The sequence below is a fragment of the Bombus vancouverensis genome, chromosome 13 (genome assembly GCF_051014615.1).
Source record: "Bombus vancouverensis nearcticus chromosome 13, iyBomVanc1_principal, whole genome shotgun sequence".
Lineage (NCBI taxonomy): Eukaryota > Metazoa > Arthropoda > Insecta > Hymenoptera > Apidae > Bombus > Bombus vancouverensis.
Window position 1 is genome coordinate 12,732,853 of NC_134923.1, and position 21,424 is coordinate 12,754,276.

At 37.1% G+C, this 21,424-nt stretch overlaps 1 protein-coding gene across 3 annotated transcripts in view; it reads right to left on the reverse strand.

Annotated features, from left to right (window-relative positions):
• The window catches only part of LOC117159054 (ribosomal protein S6 kinase alpha-5), a 56,410-nt gene extending 35,065 nt beyond the window's left edge, over positions 1–21,345 (reverse strand). The window contains exons 1-2 of one of the 3 annotated variants that reach the window (XM_033338566.2): positions 20,868–21,345; positions 7,943–8,618 (exon numbers count right to left, since the gene is read on the reverse strand). In XM_033338566.2, coding sequence (XP_033194457.1) covers positions 7,943–8,183 — 241 coding nt within the window. In that variant the 5' untranslated portion in view covers positions 8,184–8,618; positions 20,868–21,345. Of the gene's footprint in view, positions 1–7,942; positions 8,619–17,086; positions 19,009–20,867 lie in introns of those variants that run through there. The other 2 variants (XM_033338558.2, XM_033338575.2) reach the window with 2 other exon arrangements.
• Positions 21,346–21,424: the final 79 nt, after the last annotated feature.

Sequence of the window (21,424 nt, forward strand, 5' to 3'; positions counted from 1 at the left end):
CCGATCGATTTAATTCTTAACGAGATTTCAATCGACGAGACGTTCGAAGAAAACACAAGTGAGAGAGAAAAAAAAGAAATAATTCAAGGTCACGATCTACGTATCGCGAGCGACTTGCATTTCGGAACTGGAGTAATTAATACGTTATAATTAAAAATACAGCTAAGGCTCGTTTTATCATATTACGATTAATTAAAATACCACGAATATAATTCCACCTTAGAAATAAAAATAACTTCGAAATGCTATTTAACGCGACCTTGGCATAAATCACATTTCAACGATAGCATTCGCGTATTTTTAACTACCTTTTTGTCACTAAAAAAGAGCGCAACTATTTTAAGTTCAATGAGCCACTCTTCGTATAAAATATAAATACGTTACTGTTGGACATGGACTTTGAGACGCGGTGAACGATTTTGAACGACCTTGGACAGCCCACGTAGTAAGACCAATGAACTTCCGAAGTGTGTTAGGTGCTTTAAAAAAAAGAAAAATACTATTCCGTTTGAGAACGTGCGAAGGACAGAACAAAAAAGATAAGATAATAACAACCTGTACTTGAAATATTTTCCCGTGTAACGAATGTTATACGTAATTTCAAACACAATCCGATAGAAAAACTATAATTTTATACGTATGTAGGTGTGATAATAAATATAGTTTCGAGATAAAACGTTTCAATAGGTAACTGTATCTTATATCGAAAAGAAATGTGTCTATCGTGTTACAAAATCTCTATTATCGTAACATATAGCCATGAAAACTATTTGTTAGTTAACGCTTCCGTTGTTGTGTTTTAAAAATAGCGAAACGTTGTTGCTTCACGAAATAAAATCGAACCGCGCAAGGTTATTTATTATGGAGTAGAACCATTTGCGCGAAACGATAGACAAACGAAAAAATTAGCCGCTGAATGTTTGATGAAGTCAAAATAACTGGAACAAGACCACGCGAGAAAGCGGTATTTATTATGCAACAGTCTAATAGAATTTTTAAACAGATTAGACTTTTTAAGGTCTTAGCCTTTCTAAGATATAAAATTCCTGTAGAATAGTTTCGATTCTTCTGAAATCTTGATGACTTTTCGAAACGTTTCGAGCATTTATTCTAATCGTAGTATAATTTTAATGCGCCGTAAAGATAATCGCTGAAGAATAATTTATAATTATTTGAAACGAATAAACGAAAGCTAGATAAGTATTATCTTTCTTACGAAGTCGAAAGCTTGGAAGTAATTCTACTTGACAGTGAAAATAATAATTTTAATATTTTTATAGTGCGCTCAACGAGCAAGTGATCAGCTGTAAACGGAAGTCTCCTGTACCGTAGCACGTGAGATAGGCCAGAGATATTGCCTGTATCTTTGTTTACTCCTTATTCTCTTCATTTATTTATATTCGCTATGTTTTTATATTAGTTCCTTCGTTGCATGTTTACATTTACATTTCGATACTATTTTATTTATTATTATTATCGTTGTTATTACGAAAGTATATGTGTAGATCTATGTATAAGTAAAAATCTCCCTTTGATGCAACGTTGATTTGTACGTATCCCCCCTCAGGTCTTTCTCATTGCACTCCGTATGAAATTGTTTTGTTTGTATACACTTTCGACCCAACTACGCTAAGAGACAGTCCGTCGAAGTTACACGGCGTTGGCGATCAGACACGAATAGACCCAACTTCTCAAATTTTTGCCTTTTCTTTCGGTCATCTGCCTTTGTTCTTTCTTTATTTTTCCTTGTCCATTTCTCTTTCATAGAACGTATAAAAGGAACAAAAATCTTTCGCGGCGTAGATAATCGTCTTATCGCCATGCTGCGCGTTTGCATGCGTCCCTGTCGGCGCCACGTGCATTTGTTTACAGTTGACGATCCGACTCGTTGAACGGACTTTATTTCTTTGAAGTAAAATTCCTTTGAAAACTAGGTGAATATTTAATGTCGTTTCAACTTAACAGTCGTTAAGGAATATTTGTGCGTAATAATAATAAAAAAAATATTTCAACCATTTTATTGGAAACAAAGTTTCTCGTCAAAATGTAATTAAGAAATTTTCTAAAAGAGATAACTGTGATAAATATATAGATGCCGACAAGCGTATTCGTATAAAATTTTTGTTTATTTCGTAGATAGATGAAGAACAAGGTTCTTTAAATGCCATAATAATTATCAATTGCAACGCAATTAATACCAGAAAACTAGAACTAAAGTTTTCAAAGCAATTTCTACGATTTGCTATCTCGTTAACGAAACATTATACGAAACAGTGCGAAGCTTTTTTTATCGTCATAATCAACAAATACTCTTCGATCATTCGTAAGTTAACGCGAGATTAAACAGAGAAGAAGAAAAGCTTGGTTTTCCGTTTCCGATGTAAATTTCCTCGGATCTGCAGAACCTCTGTTTCCAGCAACGTAACTTTGGAATTCATAGCGAAGAACGTAACGAAGGAGCCCCTCGATTACGCGAGAAACGGAACACTTTCAAAGCGAAACGTTTCACAACTGACCACAAATAAAACCCGTGTCATCGTGGCTGCTTTTCGAATCTATAATCAAATGCCAAAGTACGATCTTTCGAACTTTACACCATGATGTGTCTACTTTTCAAAGTTATCAGAATCGAATATTCCAGATTCAAGTAGGTAACTAGTACGAAACGCGCACGTATCAAACCAGATTAAACCGTGGAATGTGAACAGTTCGATTTTCTTTCGTATTCAACGATATCGGACGAATCACCGACGATGACCTAACGTTATCCTATAGCGCGACCCTCAACGTTGCCGCGGAAGCCTCGAAAGATCGCGAACAACGCTAACATATTGTGTATAACCAAGTTTCAGTTTGACATATTTTGTATTTTTAAATTTCACTTTTAAATCGTCGTTTAAACCATGAAAATCATATTAAACGCGATCTATCAGATATTACACAGAGTATTATATTCCGTATCTTTAAATTCTCATAATTGCATAAAAATCCTATCAAATATCACCCATTAAGTGTTACAAAGTATTCTTCGTACGTTTGAACGGATTTTTGTATCTTGAATGTCACAGTTGCGGATAAAAGTCCGAGACCTAGTCATCGACGCGTACGGATGTCAGTCGCTGCACGGGTGTCCTTCGAGAACACGATGCAGCCGCGACTGACCCGCAAGCTGGACCCAATTGCACGCATCGCCTTCTCTCTCGTCGTCTCTTTCACCGGAGCAAAACCGTTCGGGGAAGAATGCGGATGAGAAAGTGTGTAAGTACGTGCGCCGGTCACGCGTTATCCGGATCGATGTCCAGTGTGTACGCGTGCAAACCGCGAGAAAAAGAAGGCAAAACGACAGAGGAAAAAGAAACACGAAAGAGGCGAAGGGAAAAAAAGAAAAAACGGAAGATGAACGTACACACATGGACGAGATAGGGCGGAAAACCGCATCATGCGGTTAAGAGTGTCTGCCGTCGAATTTCTCGAGCGGTCGGGATAGAAGTTCACTGTGCGTTTCGCTCTTCGCCTTTAGCCACGAATCTTTCGCAACGAATATTAGCTTTTCTGGTTGGTGAGAAACCGTGTTTGTAAGACTAAGAGAGAGATGCGTCGATTTTAATCTGCCAATTAATAATTAAACGACCATAGTCGGTTACATGGGGAGAAGATTATCGAACTTTAACTAAACAATGAAACAACGACAACGATTTTGTCAACGAGTGGGCAAAATTCAACAACAAACGTAATATTTGCAAAGATTACTCGATTCTATGAAAATTTTATAAAAATACATTGGCTCGAAATTTTTCTCAAATTTCGCTAGGAACGTTCCGAGCGACCCGATAATTCGAAGACTCAATTATTGTTATTGCGTTGGAACCACGGTCCCACGAGTATCCCAAGCTATACGAGTATATCTCAAAGAATAGAGCTCTGCTCCCGAGCTTGCAATTACGAGAGGGTGACAAGCAGGATAAATTGCACCATCGCCTTCTAATCGGTTCACTCGACTAAGATACTAAAGGCACCATCTTGACTTTTCTCACCGTAAGAAAGTTTATTCTTAGGTTCTTTATTGCGCCGAAATAGGTTACTTTCGACCCGAAGAAAAATTAAATTTAAAACAAAACTTCACCCAAGCCTAACACCCACATCCATCCGATAGAACTCTCTCAGCCATAAGGAAATTATTTCCGAAACTTCTTTTACGCCAATGGTATAATTAGTAATTTCCTTTATTTTCGAACCAAACCTAATCTTAAACATAATACGATTCAATTGATTTCAAATCTAGCCGATTTAGCGTGCACATAATTTGTAAATAAACTTTACCAGAAATATTTATCTTTTTTAGGGAGGTTGGTAACTGATGGTACAAGCGCAAAGGGGGTGATCCTACGCGAAAAAAGAAGTCGAAAATATAGAATAAAAAAATTTTTTTTAATTTTTTTTTTTAATTTTTCCATCGAGACAAAGATCTACAGTGAGATCCGTTATAGCGAAACGTGATAAAGTGCACGCGTACCGAGCGAAAATTCAAAGTCGATTTTCTCGAAAACAAAGCGTCGAACGAAAAATTTTTATTCTATATTTTCGACTTCTTTTTTCGCGTAGAATCACCCCTCTTCAGCTTGTATCGCCAGTTACCAACCACTCTGTATAAAATAACCGCAAAATTTCTTTCGAAAATATATTTTAATCGACGAGTTAAACTTCTAACGATCTGAAATCTTTGCTCGCGTCAGTCAAGGAAAAGTACACGTCAGTTGCGGTATGATATCGTTCCTTGGCCATATATTTACTCTCCGAGGTATTCGATATCTCGAAAATTCTGTACGTTAAACGTATGTCTCGTCAACTTGTTCGAAATCGGAGTATTGAATTCGCTTAGGGGTATGTATTTTTTCGAGGTCCGGTTTTAGCTGGGAATATTCTTTACGGGGTAATTTGAGGTGTCTACGGCGTGCAACTGTACCAAAGCATTTTTGCTACGCCCTTCGGACGTTCCAGAATGCTTGGAACATGGTGTTGAGGAGTTGTAACAGGTGTTCGAGTATCGCGAGAGGTTTAAGAGAGCTTAAGATATTCATCTTCGATATAACGTTCACGTACGTTTAAAATTCACGAAAGATCGTCGTTTAACTCGTTCTTGCGTAACTATACTTTTACTCTGTCGCGCTATTAAATCGTTAACTTGTTCGACTCGATTAGTATTTATGGCAATTAAATTTATAATTCCTTTTATATAAAATAACGATCTATAATTTGAGAGACGAATGTAGTTGATCGAGCGAATATGCGTCGACACGATCGTAGAATGTTCGATTGTAAATTGATTTACAAAAATCCGAATAACAACGAATCGTTGTTTTTTTATTTCGTCGTCGCGATCAGATAACATTTCGGATAATAGCGTTTCGAGTGCACTCAGTTAGCTTTGTTGCAACTAATTTCAAGTACGATCGCAGTTGGAACGAGCGTTACGCGATATAGTGGATTCTGTCTTTGAACAGTTGCAATAATAGAAGCGTTTGGCCCGCGATCAAATTCGGCAATTTCTTTCATCTTCGCGCTGTCGCGTTTTTGCTAATAAAAAATTAATACTTATCGTCCTACTGTTACAGAGAAATAAATAAGGAAAATTCCTATTGCGAAGAGACGGATAAACGAAACATGGTCTAAAATTAAGAGAAGCAAAAGGTAAGTGACTAAAAGATGAATCATCGAGGATCATTGATAATTCCTCTTTTACGAGTAGACACTCGTAAAAATCGTAACGGTGCCCACACGTGATCGTTTTACTTTCTAGGTACTAGAAGAGGGTTAAACGCGACGTTATACACGTTTACAGCGTGACTCACTGTCTCTGTGAGATAGCACGATGCTCACGAAAACGCGACCTTTGGAACGAAGCTCTATGACACGTTCAACGGGACATTCAGAACTCGCCCCAACCTAAAAGTACAGTTCGAGAAAACGATCTAACGAGGCCGTAAATTAAAATATTAAGTGGTAACGCTGATTTATACAGCCACTTGTATAGCGTCTTGTAGAAACGTCTTCTTGAATCTCGAGATGTAAATGTCATTTGTAAATTAACATTTCTCGATAACATGATTTCATTTTACTAAGATATATTACATTCCACTTTCTTTTTTTCTATTTTCTATTCTTTATAACGATCGATAGTCGACACCGTACAATCCTGAACTCGTCTCTTTTCCAACAACAATGGAAAAAATGTATCAAACAACTATTATACGATTTGTAATAATTTAAACCAGCGTTAGAATGTTTATTTTATTCCAAAGTAAAAATATATTATATTTTAGCGTAGGTTTTGCTTCGAACTAATTATTCTACATTTCTCTGTAATTACAACAACTTTTTCCTACAATTGCGTCCGAGATATTTAGCATAATTGAGTCTCGATTCGTTTAATCAACGCGAAATAATCACAGCGATTGAAAAATACAAAACGCCTTATTCTTTTTCTAACTACTATCTCGCTTTGCGATCACGATATACAAACATTTTATGTTACATTTCCGAAATTACTATTTCAAGCACCGAAAGCTCAGAGACTTGAACGCTTGGCAAATCGTACGACCTCGTCGTACATCGATTCCACCAACTGTACACCATCGGTCTAGCGACTAATTGGGTCTACCTAATGCGAACACCATACGCTGAGTTTATTTACCAGAATCGTTATCAGAGTCAAGAAAGACAGCCTTTCGGACGCGAATGAACCTATCGATGGAACGATTTTCGATCTTTAGGAGATTCGTTCGCGGATAATTTCGAAGATCGCTTCGCGAGTCGTTAATAATACTCGTAAGTGATAAGAATAGCACAGACCGACGATCGTTTTGCTAACATTTCTGACCAAGAATAGACTTGCTTCTTGGGTAGCGTTATTTCTTCCGCGGTCATGCGTTTATGGCAGCAAGGGTACGCGTTTATAGCTTTACTTAATTCAACGAACCGCTACGGGGATGAGAAAAGAGAGCGAAAGTTTGCGTCGACGTTTCTCGAATAACAAGAAGCTGGATTACCTAAATGTCGCAGCAAGCAAATTATCGACAACTGCGTGACTGTGTATAAACGTTCGCTGAGATCGAAACACGATTATACGCCACGCTGACCGTATAAAGTCATCTAGCCGTATTAGAAAAAATTTGATTTCTTCTTTACAATACAGAATTCGAAGATATACAGGGTGGTGGTATAAACGGAAAGGGGGCGATTCTACGCGAAAATACGGAATAAAAATTTTTCGTTCGAGGCTTTGTTTTCGAGAAAATCGACTTTGAATTTTCGCTCGGCACGCGTGCATTGTATCGCATCTCGTTATAACGGATCTCACTGTAGATCGTTGTCCCGATGGAAAAATTTAAAAAAAAAGATTAACAAACAAATTTTTATTCTATATTTTCGACGTCTTTTTTCGCATAGTATCACCCCCTTTCCGCTTGTACCACCAGCTACCAACCACCCTGTATTTCTTACGCTTCGAAACGCTACAAGCATAGAGCAACTTTCAAATTTTTATCTTAGATAATAATGAGGAACTCGTGAGTTGAATTAAATCGAACCTCTTTCGTTGTCTGTATCGGTGTATCCATTTATTTTTATAATACTACGTTAAAAGAAACGCATGAAACATTGATAATTCTAGCGTCTAAAAATTGTCCTATATTTCGATGGTGTTATTCCATTTATCTTAGTCAAACTACGTTAAAAGATACGCTCAAAAAATATTCGATTTCAACGTAAAGAATCTTTTTTAGAATATAATAACGACCGATACTCTGATCTCTTGTCGATACGTTGACTGTCATTTCTTACTCTATTCTCTTTATACACGATCAATCGTACATCAGATCAAATAAATAAAACCATCGATAAATATAGCGAATATACTTTTCTTTGGAAAAAAACCACGACTTACCTTTGTTCGATTTATCCTCGTGATCGTCAGGAACCGGCTCATCCAAGTCACTGTCGTCGAGATCGTCAATGACTTCGCTCAACCCGTAACAGGTCTCCGTGCAATGCTCGATGATAACCTCCTCTCCGACATCAATCGTCTCCTCGACGATCATCTCTATGTCGCTTCCGTCCTCGAAAAATCCACTTTCGTGCACCGGGTTCTTCATGACGTTCATCGATGAATCACAAGTTCCTGACATAACTTTTCACACTTTTTCACACAACTTGGCACAATTTTACACTCGTACTGCACGCGCGGTCACTGCACGAAGCAAACACGAGAACACAGAACCAGGAACGGGTCAGCAAAGAAGTCGTTGCATGATCCGCTTCGATGGATTTCTTCTTGTCCAGATTCTTCTTGCCACTGAATCGTAGATTCTCTTCAGCGTAATACTATGCGTCGCTGATCGAACGAAAGTTCGAATCTTTATCCTTCTTCTCTCCTCGAATGAACGTACAAACTCGAATGCCTTCTCCTTCTAAACGAACTTGGAAACAAAGTTCCAACGATTCCTAGATGCGAGGAGAGACTGCTCGAACAACCTGCTCGGTCTGCTGTCTGTCGAAGACTGAGTCATATGCGCCCCAAGAGGTTCAGTCGTTGCCTATGATTCTATTGCGGGTAGGTATACCTGCGAGGTAAATGAAGTACAGTTACAACTTTGTTTGCCTATTATCCTTTACCCGTGACAAATTGCTACCGCAGAATACCGAAGATGGATAGTTTAACGAGGGTTCAGGGTCCCAGGTATAGAAGCAGATTACTACATTGTTTCATCTTTAAGCAAGGTGACAATTCGAATTTTAAGATCGAAATCCTAGGATCGTCTGCGACGAAGCAGGATTTTGCACTAACGGCCCCTCATAAAGAAATAAAATAAAATAAAAGCCTTCAGGTAAGTAGGTAACTGTTTCCTTTTCTTACAAATTTTACTTGCAGCGACCTTTTCCTTTAATTTTTATTAAACAATTTCACCGAGGAGAAACGGTCAGAGTGCATTTTTATGAAAACAACGTTAGACGAAAAAGTATACGAGTTTGCAATAACAAATTTTATTTGTAAAAAAATTTATATATATATATATACTATGCTACGTACGACGAATAATCTTTGTCGAAAGAATAGCTACTTTTCTTTTTATTTCCAAGTATTTTTTCTCGTGGAAGAAGCTCTCGTAAGAATAATCGAATTCCAACGGAACAATCCATCTTCGGATCAATTCTATATATAACGCACGAGTGATGGTCGAGATAGACACGCGACTAGATTGCACCAGGTCGGCGAATAATGCGCTTTATTTAAGATAAAATTATTTTCAATGCGTCATACCGAGTGTCGCTACGATTTCGCGCTTATCGAATATACCGAAATTCGTGCTGAATAGCTTGCCGCAAAGGTCGAAGTGCGAGGCACGATATGATATATCGTTGATCAATCGCGAAAACGACGCGTAACTGGAAAAAATAAAAATGTACTTCCTTAACGCGCTAAGCTAAATCCTGTCAAAATTATCGCTAATTCTATTCTAATTATCCACGAACGAGAAGACGAGTCTATCTATAAAAAAAACAAGCATTATCTCAAATATATCAAACTATAATTTCTTCATATTTTCATACGTATGCTAAATTATCATTCGTTGGATTTTTAATTATTGGATAAATTTTTATTTTTACATTTAATATCCTCTCCCTTTTCGATGCTAATAATATACATATCTAATTTTCCCTCGTATCGATTTCTATATAGCAGTACACTCAATTTTTCTTCTCTATTTAATACTAACAACCAGCCAGATATCACAACGTATACTTTATTTCGAATATTTCATACACTTTCGCGGTATTTAAATTTCTCCGAGATACTCGCTAATAATTAGATATTTATACAGTTACGAAAACCGTCAATATGCAAAAATGCGAAAAGATGGAAAAATATGTAAAACATCGGAAACAAAGTACATATCGCTATCCCCTTTTATTCGAGTTCCAATTTCTTTATCTCTATCTCTAAGAAAAAGAATTTGCACGAATATTCACAGCTTACTAATAACGCGTTCCCGTTTACCTAAACGATTCTCATTTTAATCGTACTCCTATGATTGACGCAACATTGCCCAAAAATCGAACGTTTCATACGTTTGGAGAAGAAAGTTTCCCTTTGCTCGACATCGAAACTCGTATCAACCTATCGTGTTTTTCACGTGTCGTCCGTTCAACGTAAGGTAAGAATTGATCGATAGCGTTTTCTCGGAGATCCTTCGGTATCAGCCAGAAACGACCGGATACCCCAGTGAGAAATCGAACGCTCGACATCCGGATGCACGGATGTAATACGGTCATCGTTATCGTAATCGTACGTTTAATCGATGAGACACGACCGATCGATCGACGCGTCCCGTGTTACGAATCGAAAGTTCGAAAGCGAGATTGACATTGAAAGGAAGGTTTAAGATCGCAAGAGAGAAAAACGGTTTGTTATACAAGAAAGAATAGTAAGATGGCTTTTGATCAATGACTAGTAGATTTTCTTCGAAGTGAAATTGTAGCAAGATGTTGAAAGCAAGCGTAAGAGAAAGTAATCTTGAAATACTAATTTAACCGTGGAAGATAGTTTGGTAGCATAAAATTCATTTATACTTTAACATTCGTTAGAACGGCAAATTGCAGAACGGTGATTAAAATACGTAGATATTTACAATCTGTACGACGTACAAGAACTGAAAGTTTGAAAGCGAAATAAAAATCAAGTCTAAGGAGAACACGTGTTAAGAAATACTTAATTATCGAGAAACAGTAATTCTTGTTCGTCAAAGTGCCGAGTCATAGAATTGTTTAACGCAGGCTTAAATTATCTTAATTCCTAATTTACGATAAGAAAACTACCTGAGTGTACAGATTTAAATATTTTCAAAGCTTAATATACCAAGGGTCGACCGGATAACCAAAAGTATAGTATAATAAAGTTAGAAGCTGCACAATAAAAGTCCCACATATTGCCGTGTAAGGAAAGACATACACATGTAAAGCGCTTTTAACTAAAATCTGTCATGGCTTATTCTCGGCAGTATTTTCGGTAATACTTTCTATAAACCCAGCACCAACGTTGTACCTTTCCCTTGCTTAGCAAAGTAATAAAGAAATAAATAAAATAAACTACCCCCAAGGCAATAAACGCGTCAATACAAATCTGGGTAATTCCGTACCTAGCCATTGTACCGAGTATCCGATTTGAACTACCTGAGACAATACCAAACGTACGAAGAAACAGTTATTTAGCTGAATAGAAGGAACACGAATGCTACGATGAAGAACGTATTCGCAACATATATCTACTCGCGCATTTTTCAAATATTTATCGTATCGACGATAATACTGACGATATTTGATGCTATAATATTAAAAGAAAAATACGTAGAACGAAATATCGAAAAATATAGAATTGTTGCCATGAAAACTTTTAACACGCAAATAAAACTACTGCTAACGATAAAATAAGAAATTCACGTCTGACGTGATCGTATCAATATTATAAAGTAAATATCTAGAATTATTGCTATGGAATCTCCTTAATATACAGGGTGGTTGGTAGTTGGTGGTACAAGGTGAAAGGGGGTGATTCTACGCGAAAAAGAAATCGAAAATATAGAATAAAAATTAAAAAAAATTTTTTTTTTAATTTTTCCATCGAGACAACGATCTACAGTGAGATCCGTTATAACGAGACGTGATACAATGCACGCGTACCGAGCGAAAATTCAAAGTCGATTTTCTCGAAAACAAAGCCTCGAACGAAAAATTTTTATTCCGTATTTTCGACTTCTTTTCTCGCGTAGAATCACCCCCTTTCCGCTTGTACCACCAGCTACCAACCACCCTGTAGAACTACCGATATTAACAAATAACATTTTAACTTTTTATTCCAATGATTGATGCTAATGGTCATTAGTGCTATCACAGTATGTAAGATTTCTGCAGTTTCCTGCGATATGAAAACTCTAGTGTTCATCTATCAAAAGCCGGATTTAACGAGACAAGCAGAATGACAGACTCAACTTCGAAACATCGTTCACATTTCCTGATAATGATTCCGCGTAATTTACTTAAATTACCGTTTTATTAACAGCTATTACATTGCTACAATTAAAATGAAATTTCTCGCTGGATACATTGCTTAACCGTGTAAAATCACGATTCAATCTACCATCGAGAACCTAATAACACTGTCTGTTAATCATAATTTCGTTCGTAGCTGTTTCATTGTCTTATTAAACCGTATTTCATACGTGTAGTGAACTACTTATTACACTAATGGATTCAAGAAAGTTTAGTACGATATAAGAGTTGGAATTAAATTTTTCCAATCACTAATTGTGAAAACTCTAATTTCACTACTATTCAGTTTCTTCTTGTAAAAATGTTCAAGTTGCGAGCATTCTATTTCATCGTATACCGTATCTTTCAATATCGTTATTGCATTAACAAAATTTTATAGAACGAAATATATGTCGGAGATCAAAAGACAGCGGGATTTCCCGTCCGTAATGTTGGGAAAACCCCCAACACACTAGTCCAGACTTTTACTACAGCCGCCCTTAAGCAATAGAAATAACAAATAGTCTTAATGTTCCAATCTGACTTTACGACGATGGGTTTGGGCTCGAAGTGACATAGCGGGTCACTAGACGTAGCCACGGTCACGCGAGGGGCATGTACCTGACAGAGGTATGAAATGATTATATGGCTCTCCTTAAAAGCAAAGATTAACCCGAGAAGCGGAAACAGGAATATATAAGCCTCTTTTGGATTAAGAGAGTTAGAGTGTTAGAGTCGTTGGACAAATTGTCGATTGAGCTATCCGAATCGAGTAGTACGTTGATACTTGTCCTCCCGCGGATCGTGGATTCGTTATCGAACCTGAATTCGTTGTCACCATCATCTCGATCATCCTATTGCCATTACTCATAGCCTCTTGTAGCGTCCACATTCGTACTGATAAATATTGGCTACATTCGCGACGGTAAAGTAAGTAAAGGTATTTGCATCGCACGTGTATATCTCTAGATTTCTCATAAATTAATAAAAATTCACAATCGAATCGTCGATGTTACGTATTCTACGATTTTTAACGATACTTTTCGAGATAGCGTAATAAAAGCTCAGGGTTGTAACATCGATTCTCAAACGTGAAACTATCATAAAATAATGACTAGAAAGAAATGTCGTATCTCACTTATCATCGACGCCGGTTACATCACACCGCAAAATACATATTCCTCGAAATTCACGTGTCATCCTATCTTTTGCTCTACCTTGACACGCTAGTTAAACGTGATTTAATCTTTCCGAGTTTTCTCTCTCGAATGAAATTTCTTAAATAGAAATTATTATCCAGGTAATAACAATCGTTTATCTCAAACATTTTGAGGCAAAGTTTCAGTAAATTTAAAGTATATACTGTTTATTAAAAACAAGGCTTGCTACGCGTGATATCATACTCTGTGCAACAGGCTCGAATCGCGAAAAATAAGTAAACATACCTGGGCGAAACGGCTAGGGAAGACAAAGTCTATTCCCAATGCTAAGATATTGCAAAACAGGTATTAGGTTTATCAGGTCAGATTGACACGTTCACGCCGGCGCGTACCACCGGTGACTCACGCTTCGACGTCCCATCAGACGGCGCGTACCACCAAAAACGTAACGTTCGTTTGGTAACTAGGAAAAACTGCCAAAACAGTTGAAAATTTAAGTAATGGAAATTTAACGTATATTAATTAAAAACAAAAAAGTAGGATTTATCTTGTTTCATCTCGATGTTATAAACATAACTTAGAAAACAAAAATTCGATAGCAAAAGCATACAAATTCGATATTATAAAGTTATTATAAACATGAATACGAGCCTGGCCCCTGCGGCGAGAAACACACATGGCAACGCCGGCGTGAACGTGTTAAATATTTTCTACATAATGATAGAAAGCCATCCGTGAGCATCGTAATTCACTAACTAATAGCTGAAGTTACACGTGACCAATTGTGTTTACATCTACTGACGCGACTGGGCAAAGCATTTTTGTGCGGGGAGGAGGGGGGGGGGGTGTGAATCTGTATGTGTGCGTGTGTATATATATATATATATATAGGTTATGCCATACAATTTTATATAATCATCTAATAAAAAAATTGACGCAATAAAGATATCATTGATCAAATGGTGGTCTCCTACTAAACATCAAATAAATACGCTTGAACAAACAGAATTGTCAAGAAAACATTAATGAAAGATATAAAAAAGATACATTCACATGCAGTAATTCGGCAATATTTATTTACGAAACACCTACACTTCCAACGAAAAATTTTTACGAACACGTTACTTTATGCGAAACTTTCTTTTACCCAGATTTATATTTACAATAAATGCCTTGTTACGTCTATACAGGGTGGTTGGTAACTGGTGATACAAGGGGAAAGGGGTGATTCTACGCGAAAAAAGAAGTCGAAAATATGGAATAAAAATTTTTCGTTCGAGGCTTTGTTTTCGAGAAAATCGACTTTGAATTTTCGCTCGGCACGCGTGCACTTTTTATCGCGTCTCGTTATAACGGATCTCACTGTAGATCGTTGTTCCGATGGAAAAATTAAAAAAAAAAATTTTTTTAATTTTTATTCTATATTTTCGATTTCTTTTTCGCGTAGAATCACCCCCTTTCACCTTGTACCACCAGCTACCAACCACCCTGTATAAATTCTCAGATTCCTTGGAAATCTTACCGATAGAACGGCGGCAAGTAATGGCGTCTCGTTACCAACGCTAATGAAACTTCAAGATATTTCGTATAACTTACATAACTGTACTCGTAAAGCATTTCTAGAAATGTTCAAATACATACGCGAACCATTTGTACATAGCGATATTTCTTAGCAAACGTTGAAAACTACTGGTCAGAGCGAGCGTCAAAAACAAGCTTCCTATCGGTGATCATTATGAAGTACTATACACAGCGTGCGCTAATTACACGCAAAGTTTAAACCTAACCCGAACCAGTGACCCCGATACACGTATCACGTGTTCCCTGTTCGAACCAGACACCCTGTAACAACGTATTAATATAACTGCCATTGCTCGATTGAACAGTGTATCACGCGAGTATTGGGTTAACCGTAACCGTATTATTCGCGTAGTCGGATACCACGGCCAAACAATCGGTAACTAACCTGCTTACGCGCTCGGATGTACCGTCGTATCCGCTGAAAACCGGTGTACGTCGACTCAATTTTCGCCACTCGGTACAACTTCTTCTCTTCTTTCATTTTTTTTTTCTCTTCCTACCGTCATCGTCATCGCCATAACCTCCCCTCGCTCTCCCGATGACGCAACGCGATTCGCCAATGAGCAAAGGGAGGGGGCAAGGCATGTCAAATCCGACCGAAAGTAGCGTTTCTTCGCAACGAGGCGCGAAAATCGTATACTAAAGTAATTTCGCCACGTGGCTACGAATCGAGATATTATCGAAGTAGTTATCGAGAGAAACGCGATGTTGTATTGAAATTTGTTCATTAACGGATAAAGACATACACTGGTAGCGAAAAGTAACTATGATTCTAAAAAAATTCAGATTTAATAACAATTTTGATTCTTTAAGGAGATCGGATAATATCTCAGGGAAATTCATTGTAACGGTGAACGAATTGAAAAACAACGATACGAACGAGTCCGAGAACAAAAGGATCGTTACCACGTGCTATAATGAAACTTCCTCTTTGTATTTCTGAGCGTTAATACTATATTTTATAACACCTTGGAGGTCCATTTAGAAATGCTAACCTTATTTAAGCATACTTGGTTTGTAGCAGTATTTTAATATAAATGCCGTCGTAAATTACGATGAAAATACTATCTTGATGCGAAATAAACAAACGAGTATAGTATCGATATCTTAAAGAGTCAAAGAGATATTCGGGGTTTCCTAGAGATATATCTTGCTCGATAATCGACCAATGGTCTCGTCCAATAGCCAGTTGTCGACTTCTGAACAGCCGCTAAACATGAGTGATATACGGATACTTAAACATTTGTTTATTTTAAATAGATACGTAGCACGAAAGATTTACCGCAAGAAATCAGTTCTAAGAATTTGTGAAGATAGCGATGGATAGTCGATAGATTCGGTGCTATATCAATTTTCTAAGTTGTCATCTAAACGTGACATAAATAAACTATGTTTCGTAATAGTTGCAAAAATTATTATTATAACAAATTATTAACAGCAGTAACGAATTTGATGATAAAAAATACAAATCTTTTCCAAATAAACTTTGCATACTATAAATTATTCGATTATTCTATTCGATGAAAAATGACAACATCTTATAGAGGGAAAGTTCATAGTCTGCAACCTGCAATTTGTCGACTTACTAATACTATTAAGTGGTAAATTATCGTGCAAGAGGATCCAGCAAATATTTCGCGATACTGTTTCTTTTTATAGACGAAATATCAAATGGCTTGAACGAAAGTTCCAGCGTGGGCCACATAACCCACGCAGCATATTCGTGACGTTTATCAAATAATCTGTATTCCATGATATTACAAAATCGATTACAAAATCGAAAAGATTATCATTTTAAAGAAAAATCCCTAACGTATAAAATATAGCAATACACCACGATTAATATACTGACAGACGATACGAGGAAGTACTTTGCGATTCGGTATTCGCATTATATTCACGAGTTATATAGTATACAAAGTATTACGATATAAATAATAATTAACACACCGATTGACGTTATGATCAAGTACCTCACGGGTCATCAACGATCCATGCAATACATTATACGAAATATTTTGATACGGGTCATCGGTGAACCATAAGTTACAACGTGAAGCGAAGCAAGATAAAAAAAAAATTCCGGCCAGTTAACGCGGTTAACTACCGTGTATTCGAAAAAGTTCCGACCGACCATGGCGCAATCCCTTTCTCTAGTTATGCAGTCGTGTTCCAATTCCTAAGAGTCGAGTCAGGCAAAAGTGTCAGGCCGAACGAAACGGATCGGCCGTCGTTATCCTACTGACACACTTTAAGTCGCGTACCTTGTACGGAGAGCAGGCCTCGGCCTTGGCCACCTTCGCGAATATCTGCGCGATCTGCTCGAACGTAACGTTGACTCGGGAAGAGACACCGTGTGGAAAAGTGGATAAATTGATTAGCCGTGACCACTGCTGCCACGTGTTCCGCTGCTCCAATGTTTTCGATAGACACACTACACACACTCACACACCGTGACACTCGCGAGCCTCGCCCGTGTATACAGGGCACACGGGGCTTCGCGTTGGTATTTATTTTTAAATATTTACTGCGCTTCCAAGGCACGTCACAGTGTTCCCCTTCATCGATACATGGAAGTTTCCACTAGGTGCAGTACCCGGGTACCTAGCACCACAAGAGCATATGGTTTCACGAGGCGACTGCTGCCTGTCTGGCCAATGTATCGTACGACGTAAAAAGGAACGTTGTACTTGGCGCAGCGTGTCTTTTCGCGTGTCACGTTCGATACGCGGCCCCGCAATCATGTAACACGCAGACCTCTTGACGTTTTACACCACGCAGTCGATCGCGCGAACCAACAACTGATAGTGTAACTACTATACAGCGTAGAGGTCGTAAGCGTGTAATACGAATATGATTTTGCTTTTCAAAAAGCTTCCAGTCGATATATCTCGTTTCACTTTCACTTCACCGATATGTTACAAGTACGATGGAAAAACGATATTTGACGTACACGAGGTTACGTAGACTACGTACACGTAGATACGACGGATCGTAATCCGCGGTAAACAAAACACCATACGCACCGGCTCAAGTCCGAAAGCCGACTGGCGGGCCTCCCACTACGAGACCCGCGAGTCACCCTTCACCGGCGACTAACAGCTGATTTGGAAAACACCGAGATCCGCCCAGTAACGGATCAACCGAACCCGGTTCCTTGCACAGTTGCGTAATACCAGTTAATCTTATTTCTCCATTTCAACGAAATCGAATTATCCGATTCGTCTCGTACGCAGAGAAATAATGAAAAATAAACTAAAGATTCAGATTTTTAACCCTTGCACATATGCCACGTAAATTGAAGTCACTCGTATGGATAATGTGAGAATATGTTCTTGTTTTCAGAGTATAGAAAACAAGAGATTACATTTAAGTGAATTTTAATTCAACAAATACTTATTTTATACGAATGCTAGAAAAAAAAAAGGGTTAAATATTCTATTTTGTTATAAAGTTTCTTGGAAAAGTAAGGTTAGAGAAGGAGGATCGCCTATTGACTTTATTACCAGTTTCTCTTAGTAATTTATTGCTCAAATCGTCGACAGGTTGTTTATTGCAGTAATATTTTTATCGATCAACGTTCCATTTGCGTCGCGATCGTACCAGAATTTTACATGTGAAAATGCGACTTGGTCGAAATTTCGCGTATCGAGGAGAAAATTATACGCCATGAATCGTAAATATCGTATCCCCACCACGACGCGTCTATCCCTGCCACGCGGTTGTTTAAGCGGCTAGATAATGTTGGTTTTCGTATAACCAAGATAAGGAAGGAGCATGGTTGAGGAATATACTAAAAAGAGTTGGAAACATCATGGTAGAGGCATGCGCCTTCAAGGAACACGACATTTATGATTCATGATATGTATATACTATATTATATCGTTAGGAAACATACCGCTCAAGTCCAACTGTGTAATATTTATGATTATATTAATAAACAGATAAACGTATAGCTCGTAATATGTAAGAATATAATTGACACAAATTGCCGTGCAGTTTAAATGCCCGACCTGCATCCAAAGATAAATATCGATCGTCGATAAACAAAACGTCTATTCGATCGATAAAATTATGTTGTGTATACATCTATTGAAATCTAGACACAAGCATAACTTCCTTTTATGTATTAACTTATTATTAAATACATCCGTATGATTGGTACTTTTATATTGTTACTTTATCACGAAAAGCGGATAAAACTAAATGAAACTTAATTAAATATATTTTGTATGGATAACTTAATTAACAAATTCTCGTAAAGTAGATAAGATTTTAGTTTTTGATTAAAATTGCTCTTACGAAATATCTTTTATTGTATTGAGCGTGTAGATACGATGACCTTGAACTACTGTGAATATGACTATGATGCAACATCATTGCGTGGTGTTTTCTTCAAATTTACTTTGCATGAATTATTTGGCTATGTAATTTCTTCCTGGCTTCGTTTAAATCTGTCTAATTCTCTTGGAAAAAATCGTATTAAAAGATTAAGATATTATTTCGTAACGACGGAGAAATGTTTCACTAATTTGTGTAAATTTATATGTATATTCTTTCATGAAAAATTTAAAAGAAAAAAAATAAAATATAAAGAATCATACCTGTTTCTTAATCATTTTCAAAAAATTTCGTTTGAAAAGTTCAGAATAGGTAATGTGCTTATTTTATATAAAAAATGGTCAGAAAGTACTTTTTGTTTAGGAGTTACTGTTAATCGATACAAATAGAAAGCAACCTACAACTAATACGGATTGTCCAATTTAATTAGTTATATAATAAAGTGTAATATGCATTGCAGAAAACTAATTAAGAAAGGTCAACAGGTTTATTTTAAAATCTACCATATATGTCAACAAAGGCCAATAAACATTTCACTACCACGACCACATTGTTCTGTTTCATCAACCAACAAAGAACATCCAATATTGCTCGCTTAAAAGGCTACCACCTTCTGGCTGGCAAGCCACTAAATTTAGAAGTTCACATATGTATATGTGTCATTTCTGTTCTTTGGGAATCTTGCATCCAAATGCTTCCTTTATTCTCAGAAAGAAGAGAGAATGATGGCCAGTGTGTTAATATCACAAATTTCAGGACCGGTGTAGTATTCTTAGAACCTTCGAATAATATTAAGTCTATATGCTACGGTTTACACATTATTTAAAGAAACAAAAAAAATGAGACGGGAAAGGCAAGGATAAGCTACATGTATAATGGCAACTTTAAACTAACCATAAAACACTTTAGATCAAATTATCTAATGTTACTTTGTTTTGTAGAAAGAAATTATAGTTCATCTGAATGCATACTTTGATCTTTTTGTAATTAACTTTATATCTCTCATATTCTTCAAATCAGACAATCTTTTTGTATCGAACAACATACTGTTATACGACAAGTAGTTTTAAACTTCACACTTTTGATTATAAATTCAATTCAATTTTTTCTGTACACTGACTAACTGAGGCTTAATACAGACAAAAGAAATCCCTCGTATCATAATTTTCAAAGAAAATTCAAATCTGTCATATATATGCATTTTTTTACCTTCTTGTTATTAACTTTATCAGTCTCAATACACAGGAACCAAATATTAAATAATTAATATTTATGAGAGATCAACAAATGCTTCATATTTTGTAAATAAGAAAATATACTTTGTATCGAACAATAAACTATAACATGACAAGTAACTTCAAACCTGATACTTTCAACTACAAATTTCATTCAATATTTTCTACAGATTATCTAACTGACATTTAAAACAGATAAAAATTTCGAATAAACCACTTTTTAAACTACCATACAATCCCCAAAAATATGAAAGACTATCATTCCTATGGTAGTAAAAAGCACAACGTTTCTTTAAATATATTTACGTCAAGTGACATCAGAGGAAGTTAGTCGATGCAGACGAGTACGTCGTAAGAACGTTATCAACAATTAGTAATCAATTGCACGTTATCAAAACTGAAAGATAGGTGAGATTATGATTATACGGCACCGTGTTGAGACATAAGAAAAAATAAAAATGTTACGTACCAAATGTCAAGACGTGGGTGACCGTGTGCTCTGTGCTGGTATTCTCAAGAATTTCCGAGGGTGGGGGTGGCGGTGGCGGCTGCATGGCGTTCTCCATGTCCCTGTTGCTCGATAAAATTTCGATGTCACTCACGATACAACTCTCGATCTTCTTTAGCGAGAACACATTTCGCGAAACGATACGGGTCGATGATCTTCTGGTTCGTCGCAAAAACGTACGTGGTCTATATCTACGCGTGACACAAGATCTTTCTCTCTCTCTCTAATGTACTTACGACCGTCAAGATGGAATCGTTTTTCTGTATTGCGTTACAATACCGATCGTCCTGATTGTCACGAAGAATAAATGAATCGGTCCGAGAAATGACGCATTGACACCGTGTTTTTACATGATTGCCACAACTTTCTCGCGTCCGTGTTGACGGACAACGAAGCACGCACGTTTCAATATACTGCGCATCCACAACGCGCAATATACAACACTGAACTGGTTTCGGTTGGTGCGTCAGTACTGTCGACAGATTACCGACCGTGTGCGATATTAAATGCAAACCACG